The sequence below is a fragment of the Heterocephalus glaber genome, unplaced genomic scaffold, assembly GCF_053883595.1.
Source record: "Heterocephalus glaber isolate CG9 unplaced genomic scaffold, H.glaber_assembly_v1.0 deba00001553, whole genome shotgun sequence".
Taxonomy (NCBI): domain Eukaryota; kingdom Metazoa; phylum Chordata; class Mammalia; order Rodentia; family Bathyergidae; genus Heterocephalus; species Heterocephalus glaber.
The window spans coordinates 34,103,936-34,120,890 of NW_028258344.1; the positions used below are offsets into that span (position 1 = coordinate 34,103,936).

At 34.9% G+C, this 16,955-nt stretch overlaps 1 protein-coding gene across 1 annotated transcript; it reads left to right on the top strand.

The window, feature by feature from the left end:
• Positions 1-25: 25 nt before the first annotated feature.
• On the top strand, positions 26-16,291 carry Otud6b (OTU deubiquitinase 6B). The gene is made up of 7 exons (XM_004841952.4): positions 26-207; positions 879-1,030; positions 2,434-2,514; positions 7,566-7,878; positions 10,201-10,262; positions 12,807-12,913; positions 14,094-16,291. Exons 1-7 carry the CDS (start codon positions 126-128, stop codon positions 14,176-14,178), a joined length of 882 nt encoding a protein of 293 aa, XP_004842009.3. The 5' UTR covers positions 26-125; the 3' UTR covers positions 14,179-16,291.
• The last annotated feature ends 664 nt before the right edge of the window (positions 16,292-16,955 follow it).

Genomic DNA, 16,955 nt, shown 5'->3' on the forward strand with positions numbered 1-16,955 from the left:
TTGAAGGCGGGGCTAAAGCCTGGCGGTGGCCAATAGCGCCCCGGGTGAGGCTTGAGAAGTGCGAGGTGCCGGCCAGCCCTGGTTGCAGGTTATTTCCAGCGTGTGTGTCAAGTGATCTGGTCGCTATGGAGGCAGTCTTGACCCAAGAACTAGATGAAGAGGAGCAGCTGGTGAGAAGGCATCGCAAGGAGAAGAAGGAGTTGCAAGGTGACGGGGAAGGGAGTGGGAATCTGGAAGTCGTTCAGACCCAGGGAAGGGCGCGAGCGGGTTGGTTTTGGGAATCTTGAAGGGAGAACGGCCTGGATCCTCTCACACTTTTCCAAAGTGACAGGTACTCTCCTCTCGCCCCTCTCCACCACCCAGGCGGCCCCTCAGCCCGCAGCCTCCACAGCCTCCGAGGCCTGCCGCGAAGCCGAGGTCTGGACCGTGACTAGTCTCCTCCCAGCGTCCTTCTGCCTCCTCTTCCCGTATCTGCCTCCTTTTCCCTTTTCGGATCCTCCTTTCCTATCCTTCCCATTCCTGCCCCAGGTATAGGCGCTCGGTCCTAGTGGGTGGCTTTTGAATCGCCTCACCACGGTTTGGAGGACTGAGAAAGAATATGTGAAAGGTTGAAACTTGCTTCACTCCGTTGTTTTCATTTTCTTCCTCCTGACCAATCAAACCAACCAGATTCAAGGTTTTATTAATGAATGGTTTTTGTTTTGTTTTGTTTGGTCTCAAAACAAAACCTGGGCTCTTTGTAGCTGTTCATGTGATGACTTCTTGCTTCCCCGATTATTTTTTCTATACCCTCTCCCCTTTCTATCTTCTTATTGGTCCTGTTTCCTATTTCCTCTTATTCCTGAGTTTCTGATTTAATAATTTTGGTGGCTTTTCAGCCAAAATTCAGGGTATGAAGAATGCTGTTCCCAAGAATGACAAAAAGAGAAGGAAGCAGCTCACCGAGGATGTTGCAAAGTTGGAAAAAGAAATGGAACAGAAGCATAGAGAGGAACTGGAGAAACTGAAGCTGTTTGCCAAGGAGAATAAGGTATGTGAAATATTTCTCTTGCCTACAGCATTTGAAAACGACTGTCCACTTCTGTTGATTATATAAATCATAAAATTGATAGGGAAATACCCAAAGCCGTTTAGTTAAGCTCATCCATTACCTTCTTTATCTGTTTACTTGACTAAAAGATGAACAGGTTAATAAAGTGTACCATAGGAAGCTTCAAAGGAAATTTGGAAAACCAGACTTCAGGGGCCAGAATTGTCACTGAATAGAATTGCAACCTGGGCAAAGTTACTTAATCCACCTGAGCATAAATTTACCCACATATAATGTGATGACATGAATACTTTTGCTGTTTGGTCACATGTTTTTATAAAGGTCAAATGGGACAACAAATGTGAAATCATTTAAAAATTATATATTCATTTATTATAAATTGCTCATGAAGCAAGTTGTAATGAATAAAATTTTACAGATGTTCTTTGGCTAATTTTATCATTTTAATTAATATTTATTAACCAGCAGTCAAGGTACTGGGCTTCCTTGACCTTTAGGTACTGTCCTGTAGCTACAGAAAACAGTGCCCTTCTTGAGGTGTTTAATTGTTACAATTGTGATATTCCTAATTGCCTCCCCCTCTTTTCTGTTAGCAAGATAGTTTTTGTTTGCTCTCTTGGGCCTTCAATTTCAAGATCCTTTTTCTAGGTTTCTAAAGACAAAAATGTTTGATTCTTAAAATTACTATTTTCTAACTGTTGAAATACAAACTCCCATTCTACTTTGAACTCTTACGTTTTTCACTAACTCAGATTTTTTTAACTCTACCTAAATTTTTATTTCTTTGCTCTTTTGTTTTTCAAATACCTGTTTGTATTTTACCTGTCATCCATATGTGTGTTTTAGCAGAATCCTCTGAAAAATCAAGGTTCCTAGTTTCAATAACATTGATAACCGTTCTTTGAAGTCTTTATCTGATCTTGATATTTTGATCAGCCTTTGAAGACTACTGTCTTTATGTATTTTATGTATCAGAGCTTTAGTAATGAACTGAGCCAGCACAGGACCTAGGTTTTATATGGGCCATCAGCATTCAGAGGTAGGAAGAGTGTAGTTCTGAATGAATTGATACACATATAGGAAGTAAGGTACTTCTGTCGTTGGAGTAGGCATTCCAAGAAGGAAGGAGGACATACAGAAATGAGAATTATCTTTGAAGAGTTATAGGAAAACTTCTTGGGGATCTGACAGATTGTCTCATAAAAGTAGAGAAAGGAGACAAAACCATATGATCTATTATGATGTCTAGTGCTGTTACTTAAATATGAAACATGAGCATGGATGTACTTGTGATTTTCAACAATAATTTAGTAACTTAATGCTTTCAGTAGTAATATCAAAGTATTTTTCATTGACTTGTTAATGCTTTTTGTTTCCTTTAGATAGATTCTGTTGCTGTTAACATTGCAAACTTGGTACTTGAGAATCAACCACCTCGCATATCAAAAGCGCAAAAGAGACGGGTATGAAAGTTATGTCACCAAGTATATAAGTTCATGCTGTGTACAATACTGGTTTTTTTTTGGTGGTACTCTGGTTTGAACTTGAGGTCTTTATACTGAGCTGCATCACCAGCCCATTTTAAATTTTTTATTTTGAGATAGGATTTCACTAAGTTGCCCCAGCTGGGCTCCAACTTCTGACCCTCTTGCTCTGGGGATTACACATCTGTGCCATTTAAGCCTGGCTTCAGTGAAATCTTAGGTGTTATATAAAGAGGGAATGGAAAGAAAAAGATGAAATTCCTTGTAAAAGGACCTGAGCTAACATTGACTAAGTACTTGATATATACCAGATACTATGCTAAGCTGTTTTTGTGCAGTATGAAATCTCATTTAGTTCTGGGAAGTAAGATTTTTATCCTCATTTTACAGGGAAGAAAATAGATCTAAGGCACTATAAGATGTCCAGTATATAGTTCTCATAGGAGGGTTGGCCTGGGGAGTGCAAATAAATTTTTTAAAAACAAATACGCTGTCCTAGACTTAATTTAGACTCTTTAGAGTAAGGGCTCAGGTGAGTCTGATGACTGATGTGCAGCCCTTGTTAAAAACTATGCTTCTGAGTGATGAATCAAGGATTTGAACCTAGAAGTTTTTAAACAAGCAAGTATTCAAAGAAGTATAAGTATGCCAGATTCTCAGAGAATTCTCTACATATTTACATAATGTTTAATTATAGTAGAAATTCATCAAAGGGAAAGTTTGTTGAGTGTTAAATGGATGTGTTGGAATTTGAAGGAATTATAATTATTTAGATGGGATTTTTCAAGTAGGAGAAGCAGAATCTATTAAAACAAATGTGGAAATGAATTATTTCATTAGTGAAGAGATAAAAAGAAACTGGTTTATTGAAAGTAGTGAGTTAATATTAACATTATGGGAATGAGATTACCTTTGGCTTTGAAAAAGACATTTAAATTCAATTTTTTAGACCCACGTATTTTCCTACATCTTGATATTTTCTAGGATTTAATTGCAAATTTTTAAACTAGCTTTGCATTTTATCATTTAGTAGTACATAATTTAATAGAGCATAGAGTATATGAGTTTTCTTCCCCTCTTTTTCTTTGCATTGTTGAACATCAGTTGCTGAAGATCCATCCAGAGCCTAATGCATATTAGGATAGTGCTAAAAACTCTGAGGTTCTCCAGTCTAGATGAGGTTTTAATTTCTTTTACTGTGACTTTGCATAAGATTTTTAACTTCTTTAAGCTTCTGTTTCATATCTATAAAATGGGGGAAAACGGTACCTATTTCATAGGATTACTGAGGATATTAAATAATAAATTTTTGCCAGAGCCCTTAACACAAAGCCTTGAGAATAGGTAAAAAAATAATAGAATTGTTTGTTGTGTTAAGTATAGTATGCCTTTTAAAAATTTCATTCTAAGAGCAATGTCTTTTTTGTTTGAAAGTTGATTTAGTTGTAATTGTCAAACTTTTCTTGTACTTGTGTAGTATTTTACTTTATTTATTTTTGTTTTTTATGTTTTACAAAGTCTCACTATGTAGTTCAGGCTTGCCTCAAACTCACTATGTAGCACAGATTAGCCTCAAATTCAAGGCGATCCTCTTGCCTTAGCCTCCTGAGTGCTGGCACGACAGCATGTGCTACCTGTTTGGCAGAATTTTATTCTTGAGTAAATGGTATGATTGTGAATTTCGAACAATCCAAAGAGTTTAGGTCTTGTATCTAGTTTAATTCCTTATTTATGATAGCCATTCTTCTCCCACAATTATTACCTAATTTCTGTAGATCAAACAAAAACGAGCAGAATTTTTACATGCTAGTAGGATCATAATTTTTAGAATTACTTATGTATTGATACATCTTATAATAACTGCCTTAATTCTGGAATACATAAGGGAACCACTGATTTCTGTCTTTATCAAAACTTGTTCCTCACCTATACCCTCAGACAATAACACAAAAACAAAATTCCCTTACCTTTCTCAAAAATTTTATTTTTTAAATTGATATGAATACCTTTTTCAGCTCAACTCTCAAAAAGTTTAATATTTTTTGTAGTCAGCTGCTTACCACTTGTCAGAGAAAATGCCCTGAAGAAATATAATTACTTATATTAATGAGATTCTGAAACAGAAAACAGAAGTTTATAATACTTAAGAAAATAGAACCTGAAATTAGGATGGATAATTGGGTATTAGATTATTTGGAGCCTTTCTTTTTGCCAAAGCACCCAGGAATGAAAAGCCAATTAACTAATAATGTTTATCTTTGAGAAAGATATAACTCTGGAAGAAAAATGTAACAAAACTTGTTTAACATTAATTGTAAGAATATTGTGAAATACTTCAGAACACATCTTTTTTTTTTTTTTTTTTTCCTGGTGCCGGGGTTGAACTCAGGACCTTGCGCTTGCAAGGCAGACAGTGGTGGAACCACTGAGCTAAATCCCTGGCCCGGAACACATCTTATTTTTAATCTTAAAAAATGTACACCTATTTGATATATTTCAAAGAGCTTGGAAGCTTTTTGTTCTGGTGGAACAAAAAGTAGAAATTAGAAGACCTGGGTTTGAAAAATATGAAAATTGATAGAATGAGATCTAGTCCAGTTTCTTTATTTTGCAAGTAAGAAAGATGAGTCTCAGATGCTCTCAGTGGCATGCTGAAAGTTTGATGCACACCCAGGACTAGTGCCCAGCTCTCATGTTGGCTGGGTATGGTGGCATACGCCTGCTGTTTTATTTTTATCAACATACTGTGTTTACCAACAGTATATTTATGAGTTCTATGCTATTTCTCTTTTTTATACACTTTCATTAGATATTGTTGGTCTCATTTTATCTCCAGTACTATGGTAGAAAACAAAGTGTTATTAGGACACAGTACATTGCACAGAAGAGAACCCAGTGAACTTCCCAACTAGTATGCTAGGAAGGAAACTCATTTGCCACGATAGTGATACTGAAGCAAAGCGTGAGAGAAAATAAATGAAATGATTGGAATTAGTATTTTTGAGTGTTAAAGAGTTTACAGATAGAATAGTTCCACTTTTCCAGTAAAAAGAACATGACATCATTAACTCTGGTTGCCATCTGCTCCAACTTTTATTCTGATTCAGGTGCCTTAAGGAGCTCTCTGTGTTGTCCTTGGTCCCTGCTCTGCTCTAACCAGCTATATGGCCTTTGGAAATCTTTCTGCCTGCTGTTTCCTCAGAAGAGGAAAATGAGGGGTTTTGGATTAGATGGTGTCTAAGGTGCTTATTTTTCCTCACCCCTCTGGAATTGGTATTTATTCTTTTATAAAGTAATAGTGCCATCTTGTGTTTTAAGATTTTATTCATGCCTCTGTGATCCAAAGTTGTAGATATGCAGTGAAATAAATTTGTTCCTGATGTTTCTGTCATGGTTTAATTTGGAAGAAAAATCCTAAACAGGCTTATGTTTTGTGAAAGAGATGTTGCTGCTTTTGTTTCAGGTACTTTAGAAATTAGTTCAAGTTTGTCTAATATGGCACCTAACAGGCATCCCCTACAAGTATGTGGTAGTAAGTTTAATGGAAGTTTGCCTTCCTGTTTACTTCCCTGAGGGACATAAAAGTCTCCCTTTTTCTGCTCTTGGTTTACCCTCCTTCACTGTAGTTTATTACTTATATCAAGATTTGTAAAATTTAGTTTAACATTTTATTCTTTTAAATTGAAAGGCACTTTCCTCCCTGAGCGTACAAACAAAGCAGAGTGATGGTAGGAATCAGAAACATAGAAAAAGACCCAGACCCAGACACAGACGCATAGGGTATTTTATAATTCTGTCCAGAAAAAATATTTTGTGTATTATCTTTCTAGTCTTTTTTTAATGGTAGGTAAGCATAGATTTTCTATTAATCACATACTTTTGTGATTTGTCTTTCTCTTCTTCTTTTAATGCTGTTTAAGCATAGACTTTATATTAATCCCATACTTATCTTTTTAGCCCCCAACTTCGTATCTTGACACTTTTTCTGGCATTCTAGTTCTGTGAATTATTTTTAGCTGTGCTAAAATATGGTGCTCTCTCTGCCTTATGTTCCTTACTAGTTTAGCTGTCAGGGTCTTTTCCTTCTCCTTACTCTTCCTCTCCACTCATATCCCAAGTGTCTCATTTACCTCACCCAGCCCACCCTTACCTCTGTGAGCCATCTTAAGATGTTTGAATAGGGAAAGCAAATTGTAGAATGCAATATGTGATACCATTTTTGTTATAATGCAGGGGTCATACATTTTCTGTGAATAAACTATATTTATTAAAATGCATAGAAAAACAATCTGGAAGGATACACCACAAACCTAGAGAGCACCATGGATTGGTAATAGTACTTAAGGGAAACTTTGGGCTGTCTGTTTAATTTTAATTTTTTGTATAGAAGAATGTTTTTACCTGTTACTTTATTAAATATATATGTACCTATATACATGCTTTCTTTTTAAAACTAGATAAAAAGATGTCTGCCTATGCATTCTAAAGGTGTTAGCATATTAATATCAAATATGATGGAATTATAAGTTAAAGGTGGACTTGCCTGGGCTTAAATATGATAATAATGTGAGTTCAGGCTTAAGACAACTCAGTCTTAAGTCAGTATTTTGAAATCGGCAACTGAAGAAACTTGACAGGTAGTTTTTGTTCGTTTCTTTGGTTTTGAGATGGGATCTCACTGTAGTTTAGGCTAGCCATGAACTCTTTCTGTAGCCCAGGCTGTCCTCGCATTCATGGTGATCCTCCTGCCTCAGCCTCCCAAGTGCTTGACAGATAGTTTTAAGTAGAAAGGTTTTCTTATGTACAGATCTAGGTGCTAGAAACACAGAGATAAGATGGATAAAATGGTTTGCCCTAAAAGGAGTTTACAGTATAAAAAATTCTCTAAGTAATGAGATAATCAGTATAATTCTTGTGGGAGAAGGACGAAAAATGACAAAACGTTTTGAGAATCTTTTATCTCCATCCCCTTAATAAATGAGAACCAGTCCTAATTATCATGAATTAACTTTCCTCTGTTCTCATCTTAGGAAAAAAAGGCTGCATTGGAAAAGGAGAGGGAAGAGAGAATAGCTGAAGCTGAAATTGAGAACTTATCTGGAGCTAGACATATAGAAAATGAAAAACTTGCTCGAATATTGGCAACCAGGGAATTAGAAATTAAACAGATTCCATCTGACGGCCACTGTATGTATAAAGCCATTGAGGATCAACTGAAAGAACAGGACAGTGCTCTGACTGTGGCTGCCTTACGAAGTCAAACGGCTGAATATATGCAAAGCCATGTGGAAGACTTTTTGCCATTTTTAATTAACCCTAATACAGGAGATACGTATACCCCAGGTAAATTTTTTTAAATTACATTTTGTTGGTATTTGTGGTTGTTTTTAAATAAGATACATGCTGATACTGCATACAAGAAGAACCCCTACAACCCTTATGAGAAAAAATTATCACAAAAATTTGTCAGAATTATTTTCTATAATTTGAATAGATGCTGGCACATTTTACTTTATTTAGGTCTCTTAAGCACTTACCCATTCTTTAGTTAAAATAAATTATTTCATATAAGATAAAAATAAGAATGGGATTAATTAATATTGAGAAAATTTTGTTAAATTCATACTTAACAAGATCAAACATAAAGGGAGGTAAGCCCAGTCCAGTCTTCCAGTCATTGGAAGACTACAAGCAGAAAATGAGTATGAAAACTAATTTCTTTTATTCTGTACTTTAGAAGATGTAGTGCTATTCTTAATAAATTAAAATTTAAAAAATTACTATTTGAGTAAAATTTGATATTATAAAAACAAATGAGTTAAAATTTGCCTTATTCGGTCCAATACTTTGGTGTTTAAGATAAATTTTTTGGTCCCGGAAATTGAACTCAGGACCTTGTGCTTGTGAGGCAGGCACGGTGCCACTGAGCTAAATCCTCGGCTCTAAGATAAATTACTGTAGTGAACTAAAAAAATACAACTAGCAAGTGATAGGAAGAACAAGTAAAAATCTAAAGGGATTTGTGGGGAATAAAGAGTAGAGAAAAGTATGACTTTGAGAAAAGATAGCAGATTTAGCAGTATCCACTGGGGAGCAAGTCTTATGGCCAGGATGGGGTGGTTAAGGGTGACTTTCCTTTAGTGGAGTCTGCCCTCTATTGAAGAAAGTAGAGCATGATACAGAATAGATACGAATGATCCCTAGCAGTTGACTAGGTCACTTTAGTGAGCAAAGCCTAAAGGTGTCTGTTGCTAGGTATAACTATAGATGTATCTAATCCTGTAGCCAGCTAATTTCCCATTGATCTCATACTGGTAACCTTAATGTATCTTTTGCTGTTTTAGGCTATTGCCATTTTCTAAATAACCAGAATTTGCTATGAGACATGAAATACGTAATTTCGTGTATTTTGACATGCACAGAAATAAGTTGATAAATAGCTCTTCTCTACTTCATCTCCAGCTTGATTACTAAATCATTGAAGCTCCCCAGCTTTGGTAGTGGAATTTAAAAGGAGGTAGCAATTTGTTATGCTGAACCAGAGAAAAATACAAAGGACTGAATTATCTTTATTCAGTCAGTATTTATTGAAAGCCATTGTGTGTGTGCAGCATTCTGAGCACTGTTTTGAACACTGAGGATTTAACAGTGAATGAAATAAATACATGGTAATATATTTGTCTTTTAGATGCCTATATTCCTCATCCCCTTTCTGGACAAGAAGGATGTTTGTGGCTCATTTTAACACACTGTATAAAAAGATATATGAACAAAATATGCCCATTTTAAACTCAGAGAATAGGTCTTTTACTTCTTTCTGCTGGAGACTCCTGCAGTAAGTCTGTAGTCCTCACCTGCCCAGTGTGCGACACAGGCCTGAGGAAAAAATACACTAAGAAGGAACTAAGAGAGAGAAAGCGGAGTGCCAGGCCGACCAATGCCAGCGTAACCAACAAAGGTGCTGGCCAGTTCCAGGCACTGACTTTTATTGGCAATCAACTAGGGTAAAGGCGACGTGTGCGTGTGGTTTCTGTGGAAATGAATGTAAACAAGGCTCATAAAGGACAAAACAAAGCATTTTCAAATTAGAAACAGAATAGATAAAATATATGATTGTAATTAGAACATTGTCCTTCTAGTCTAACAGTTTTAGTTGTGGGAACAGAATTTGGGTGTGAGTTACTCTGACCGTGGCATGTAGACTTCGGCCAGACTCACTCCTGTAAACGAGCCAATTGTGGGGTTAACTCTCTACAGCCTGCCTTGGATATAATCAATATTATGGTCCTCTGCACTTTTATGGCTGTTCTAAAAAATCTCTTTTCTTGGCTAACACAGATAGCTTCAAAGCACATGTCAAGATAGTAAATAAGGGGGCTGTTTTGAGGGTTATCACATTGGGTGAAGACAGAAAGGTAACTTCGTTATGTATGGGCCTCAGGCTGAGGGAGAGCAGAAATGATTTCCTCTTGGATGAAAAGGTGATGGAAAGTTGGGTGAATTATGTCTGAATCTGGGAAGGAGATTAAATTGTAGAGGGAAGTGCTAGAGAAGGAAGATGTGCATGAGGTGAGCATTTCCATCAGGAATTATGGAAGCTATAAAGGGGATCTTGTAAGAAGAGTTATGAAAATTAAGTGCTGTCTTCTGATATGTTCTCTACAGAAGAGTTTGGAAAATACTGTGACGATATTGTAAACACAGCTGCATGGGGAGGTCAGCTTGAGGTAAGTTTGTAATTCATACCAACTGTGGGTTGTTAAATGATTTCTGAATCTCCTGTGACATTCAGGTATTTTTAACTGATTCTATTTTTTGTTTGAAGATTCCTTTTCTTTACGTATTTGAAATTTTTCTACTGAAAAAGAAATGAGGAATTAACATTCCTTTGCTTTTGACTAAGGTATATAGGTAGAGTAAGTGAACATCATTCCACTTTAAATAGCTCAGTGTTAGAGCTGTATGTTGGAGAAGCCAGTGTTCATCTAAGTTTTCCTTTGTGATGCTGCTACTGCCACTGTATTTGATTGTGTATACTTAAAAAAGTGAAGATTTTACTCAAGGTAAAATTTACCCTAATGAATCAGCTGTTGAAAATCACAGTAGGAAAAGTTACTTCTCCTTTGCATCAGAAATAGAAAAAATATATCTGTGTGAAATTATAGGTCAAATCTTATAGCATATCTACTACAAAAGTTATTTTGAATTCCTCTTGATAGTGACTTACTTGAAAGCAGGAGTTGATGCATAAAGTTGATATTAAGAAAACAATGTATTCAGTCACTTGTAGGGAGTTATTAGAATTTCTTTTTAGCGCAAGTTTTTAAAATCTTACTGTTAGTTTTGGGTCATTAAAACAGTAAAACACCTAGGAGGTCCCATGGTAGTGAGGAATTTTGGAGTATTGGAAAGACAGAGGTTAAGAAGGCAGGTTCTAGCTTCAGATTCTGACTTCTCTTTCCACTTCTATGTTTTGTGACCTGGGGGAAGGTCAGGAAACCTCTGGAGCTTCAGTTTTTAAGTTATTGAATGGGATAATAAAACCTCTGTGTGTACTCCAAGCATTTGTGAACACTAAGTAAAGTAGGGAGCACATATGTAAGAGTTAAGCTGCCAGATGGATGAAGCTATCTCTAAATATTTCGCAGAAACTATGTTGTTTGAAGATGTAATGTGAATGTTTTTCCATAGTCTTCTTAGCAGTGTGGTATTTGTACCTCTCCACCAGAGGGTACTGTGTTCATTCAGTTTTGTATGCCTCTCCTGGGTTCAGAAACTCAGATTTTCTCAGTAACTTTGTGACTACACTGAACTTTCTCATAAAGATCACAAATTGAAATGAGTATTGGAGGCTTTATCATCTGTACTTAAAATGAGGAAAAGCTTTTTAAAACATCCTTTGAAGGACATTTATTCATGAATTGTTTGTGAATTCATTTGACATAAGAATTACTGTTTTCACAGTGCAATACACTTACAATAATCAAAACTAGAACAAAAAATCTTTATTATATCATTTCTGAAGAATTAAAAGAAATCTTAAGATTCCTAGGGCTAGTTTTACACACTTCATTAGATACAAGAAATACATACTTCAAAGGAACATTCTGTAAGATACAATGTGGGATTATATTTGTGTAGCATAGAAACCGTTCCATATTCCTGAAATAATTTCTCACATTCTTTCAAAACCGATAAGGACTATGTTCTTGTAGTGGGGCAAATAAATAGATCCAGGGTCCTGTGAAGACTGGTAGTGATTAATCCATTTATGAACTTAGACTGTAGAATCAGGCTTCCCCAGTTCAATACAGGTCATTTAATTTCCTAATGTTTGATTTTGATAGGTCTCTTGACCTTTCACTACCTTAAATTCTAGGTTTTTAGCTCACAGTTTTGTTTTGGTTTTTTTTTTGGTACCGGGGATCGAACTCAGGTCCTTGCGCTTGTGCAGCAGGCGGCGAAACCACTGAGCTAAATCCCTGGCAAATTCTAGGTTTTTAAAATAACACTAGAATGTATTCCACAAAATTTTTGTCAAGATTAGTAATTAGTATATAATAAGTAAGTGCTTATTTAGTCATAGTAAGTCTACAAAATGTTAGCATTAATTTCTTTAGTAACGTTCATCAGACTTTAGGTTCTAATTTAATATTGGACGTTATAAAGTTACTTAAGATTGTGTAGTATTTTAATCAGTTGGAAATTCCTTGAAAGGGCACTATAGTTTATATATATAGTTTATAGTTTATATCTGTGTATGTGTAGTTCATATATGTATAGTTTATAGTTCATATCTCATTGTACTCCTTCTTTGAAAGTTGTAAAATGCTATTTTTCAACATTACTTATACATTAGAATCATAAAAAAGCTTTTAAGAAAATATACCTGTATTGTTGTATGCCCTTTGCCCCCGGTTCCTCAGTTGTTGTGCTGTTGGAGCTTAAGCATCAGTATTTTAAATATCATAATAAATCAGATCTACCCATCACCCTATTTCACTAACTGTGACATTGATATTTTTATGAAGCTGTTGTGTAGCCGAGGCTTTCAAAACTGCTGCCTTGATTTAATAGATATCATAATTATTTGTTTATTCAGTAACTTTATTGTCAGCTGTGTACCAGGCATGTACTTGGTATGTAGTTCAGAACAGAGCATACCCTTACTCTAACTTGTTGCCATGTTCATATGGATATACTTCAGTACTTTATGATTTGAATAAAATTTACATTTTTATTTTCCTTACTAATACTTTTTTTTCTTGTAGCTAAGAGCTCTGTCTCACATTTTACGGACACCAATAGAGATAATACAGGCAGATTCTCCTCCTATTGTAGTTGGTGAAGAATATTCTAAAAAGCCATTAACACTTGTGTAAGTACCTACAAATTTCTGCTGTTTTATTTTTCATAATTAAGACAAAAAGGAATTTAGAAAACAGTTTAGGTTTCATATGTTGATTTATCAAAAAAACTAACCAAATTAATTCTGCTTATCTTAAAGGCAATTGTAGAACTAGAAAACATCAAAATACACAATTTAGGTAATTGTTTAAACTCCTAGTGATTTATGTCTCTGTATGAGTTAAGAATACAGTGATTTCTCATTCGGGGATTTAGCTCAGTGGTTCCACCACCTGCCTTGCAAGCGCAAGGTCCTGAGTTCGATCCCCAGTACCAAAAAAAAAAAAAGAATACAGTGATTTCTAAAGATTGCAAAGTTTTAGGACCAGTTTGTATATTGTCCTGGTTGCACATTAATAATGCTAGCTAAAAGCTTCATCAAATGTAGAAGCTGAAATATAGGAAATTAGGGGGTTGACTCTTGGAGAGGGGAAGCGGGGACAGAGGAATTGAAAATGATCAAAGATAACGTTATGTGCATGTATGAAGTCCCGAAATGAACATCACTATTTTGTATTATAAATATTTATTTGAAAAGGTTAAATATATTCATATTACCTGTTTATTCCTTGGAGATTTTTTTTCTTCACATTGCCAAAGTGTTTTGTTTGAAAAAAATATCTCTGAAATATAGCATGGAGGATTTCTTCTTTGCTTTAGTGTTTATCAGCTAAACTTACTAAGATAGTCATCAATGACTTGAATTTAGGTGAAAATTTGAAGTTTATTGAGTACTCATCTCAGCCTTTCCATTTTCCCTCTGGTGGTTGAACCGCTTGCTAGCTGCTGATACGATACTTGTCAAATGGTGTTGAACTCTTAATACACTCATGTAGTCTGTTGAATGATGGGGCTGAGTCATTTAGAGTGCTTGGTTTTCTTTTTTTTTTTGGTACCAGGGATCGAACTCGGGTCCTTGTGCTTTCGAGGCAGGCGGCAGAACCACTGAGCTAAATCCTCAGCCCTAAATAAGTTACTTTTTTTTTTTGGTACTGGGGATTAAACCCGGGTCCCTGAACTTGCAAGGCAGGCGCCAGAACCACTGAGCTAAATCCCTGGCCCCTAGAGTGCTTGGTTTTATAAAGATAACAAGCATTTCTATACAATAAATTACTTTTATCAAAACTACTTATGTTTTTTCTTCATTGCAGATATATGAGACATGCATATGGCTTAGGAGAACATTATAATTCTGTTACACGGTTGGTGAACACAGGTACTGAAAATTGCAGCTAGTTTGCAAAATGTTATAAATTTATTTATGTTTTAGTACAGTATGCCAATCTGAGTACTTCTGCCAAGTGCTAGATTGTTCTAAATGCTATAAAAACACAACTACCTTAAATCAGTTTTATGAGTAAGTTTACAGACAGGCTTTTTAGAATTGTGTTAAATATGTCGGAGATAAACTTTAACCATTTTCCTCTTGATGGTATTTTTAAAACTTGTAAGTCTTTTATGGAGAACACTGTGCATAGACCAAACAGGTACCCTGTTCACTGATATTTTTATTTATATCATCCTGCATATTCTGTTTTGGGATAAATTTTAAACGTTTAAAAATTCTCCCCAATGATAAAAGCTTCCCAAGTAATCATTTCAATGTAATTTTTCTTGAAGAACTGAAGTGACTGCGTCTCTTTGTCATTGAAATAATGTATGGTGGTAGCAAATTTAATTAAGGCTTTTAAAATGAGCTTGACTGAAGTAAATTTGGTGTTCATGGAATTAATGGGGTGAAGCTTTTTACATAGTACTGTACTTTTCAAAATGCAGCTAAGAAGCTTGCTTTCATAGTTAAGAATTTTATAATATTCAGATGGGAATCTGTGGTTAAGTTTAGAGAAATGAGACAAAGTCAGAGAAAAATAGATGTTCATGGTTGTCTACTTTAAACTGTAAAGAATTAAGAGATTTGCCTTTTATTTGTGTATAAATTTGAAAAGACCTAACACATTCTTGTCTAATTTGTTTGTTGCTCTTCACTGTTTCTTAAACTTCAGGCTGGAGTTAGTGCTATCATTTCCTTATTCTCTTTATAACTGTAGGTTTTTATATTTTCTAGTGGTTTTTTTTCCCACTACTCAGCAGCTTTACTTTCCCTTGCAGCTTTTTCCAGAAGCCTCTCTCACTCTTTATATTGTATAAATGGTGGATTTAGTAGTTTCAAAGGCCAAGGCCACATTTACTTCAAATTCTTTCTCTTTCCAATTTGTTTTACAAGCTTGCTGCCTTTTTACTCATTTTCTAGTGTTAGAAGAAAGTTCTCATTACTATTGTTAATCTTATTAATGTCATTTTTTCATTTCACATATTTGAAAATTTTGTTTTGTGTATATGGATACAATTGGAGAGCCAAGAGCTGTGTAGTAAGATCAGTATTCAATGATTTTCTGTGTGAATGATTTATCTAATTCAGATTCGAGATCACAGATAATAGTATTCTAAGAGGAGAGTCCTCATCTATGCAAATGCATTTGATAATTTGTTATGTTAAAAAATTATGAAAATGAGAACTTCGGATGTATTTTTCCCAAGTTCCTTGAACTTGTGCTTTATGTATAATTTTATGAGTAACTGTTGGGGTAAAAAGCGGAGCCAGTCTCACATGGCTGATAGGTAACAATGTGAGAAGCTGGTAGGGACTGTGGTCAACTAGAGCCAGTCTTCCCAAGGGCACCCAGTCAACAGATTGAAAACCACTTTGCCTGCCAAACAAGGTATTTCAAAGCTGCCTGTTCTGTAACCTTTGACCTGAATTTTTCAGGGGTCTGAAATTAATAAAGGAATGGAATTGTAAATTATAAAGTGCTTTGTGTTTATTTTGTAGTACTCTCTTACTCTAAAATTAAAATATCAGCATTAAGAGGTAATAAAATATCATAAAATCTAGTTATAAATTCTATCAAAAGTATTCTAAGTAATTTTTTTAATGAGGAAGAATTAGAATTTTCTTGTTTTTTTGTGTTTATTAAAATTGTTTTTAAGTGGTCATGTACAGTTATGAACAGATTTGTATTATCACCTATTCTTTTGTGAAACTTTAGGTAAATATATTTTATCTATAATTGAAAGTTTTTTAAAAATTGCAGATGTTAATTTTAAAGTACATATTCTAATTAGTTTGCTGTATGATGGTCTAATGAATATTATATAAGCTTTCTTTTGTCCTAATCTGTAAAACTAGTCAGAGTTCTGGAAATGTCCTTAGCCAAGAATTTTATCCACTTAAATATGTTTACAACTTGTGTAAAGCTAAAAAGAATGTAATTATAATGAGCAGTGTAGTTTTGCTCATATTCTCTGATGTTTGCCAAAAGAATAATAAAAAGTGAATGAATTAAATAGACCTTGGCTGTTCATATTGTCATTATTTAGCAGTTTTAGAATTTTGAAATAAACTCATTTAGCTTTAGAACTTTTCCACCTTTTATTTTGTTTTTGCATATAATTGAGAATATAGTATGACCATAGCATTATGCCCCAGTTAGCAAAATAATAAAGTAATAGCCAGTTAAGTCATGGCTCTTAGAAAACAAGTAGAAGCTTAGGACCTTATAGAATAATGAAAGTTTATTTAGGATAAATAAATTCTAAGAATGTTCTAAGATTTGTGAGTGGTTTTTTTTGTTTCTAAAGAATAAACATGTGCAAGGATGTGAAATAGTAAGAAAGAACTTTGTGCAAATTGATGTCGGCACATAGTTGTTAATGTAGTGTCTTCTTGATACAGGTTGTCATGGACTAGCTGATGGAGCAGGTCAGTTGATTTTCTGAGAATTTAATTTCATACTTTCATTATTTTTTGTTAGTGAACAAATACAAGTGTTTTCTCCCCATTGCTTATGTTTACACATATTTTTTCCTAGTGTAAATCTTGTTAAAATAGTGGTTTTCCATCTTTAAACTCATGGGGTTTCCAATTCTTTTTTTTTGAGACAGGGTCTCACTACATAGTTCAGGCTAATCTTGAACTCACTGTGTAGCCCAGGCTGGCCTCAAACTCACAGGCC

What these genes read in the sequence shown, in the direction of transcription:
- Otud6b (XM_004841952.4), top strand. Translation starts at nt 126, where the DNA reads ATGGAGGCAGTCTTGACCCAAGAACTAGATGAAGAGGAGCAGCTGGTG. An exon ending in TGTTTGCCAAGGAGAATAAG is followed by an intron (nt 1,031 to 2,433) that starts GTATGTGAAATA and finishes TGTTTCCTTTAG; the next exon opens with ATAGATTCTGTTGCTGTTAA. An exon ending in AAAAAGCCATTAACACTTGT is followed by an intron (nt 12,914 to 14,093) that starts GTAAGTACCTAC and finishes TCTTCATTGCAG; the next exon opens with ATATATGAGACATGCATATG.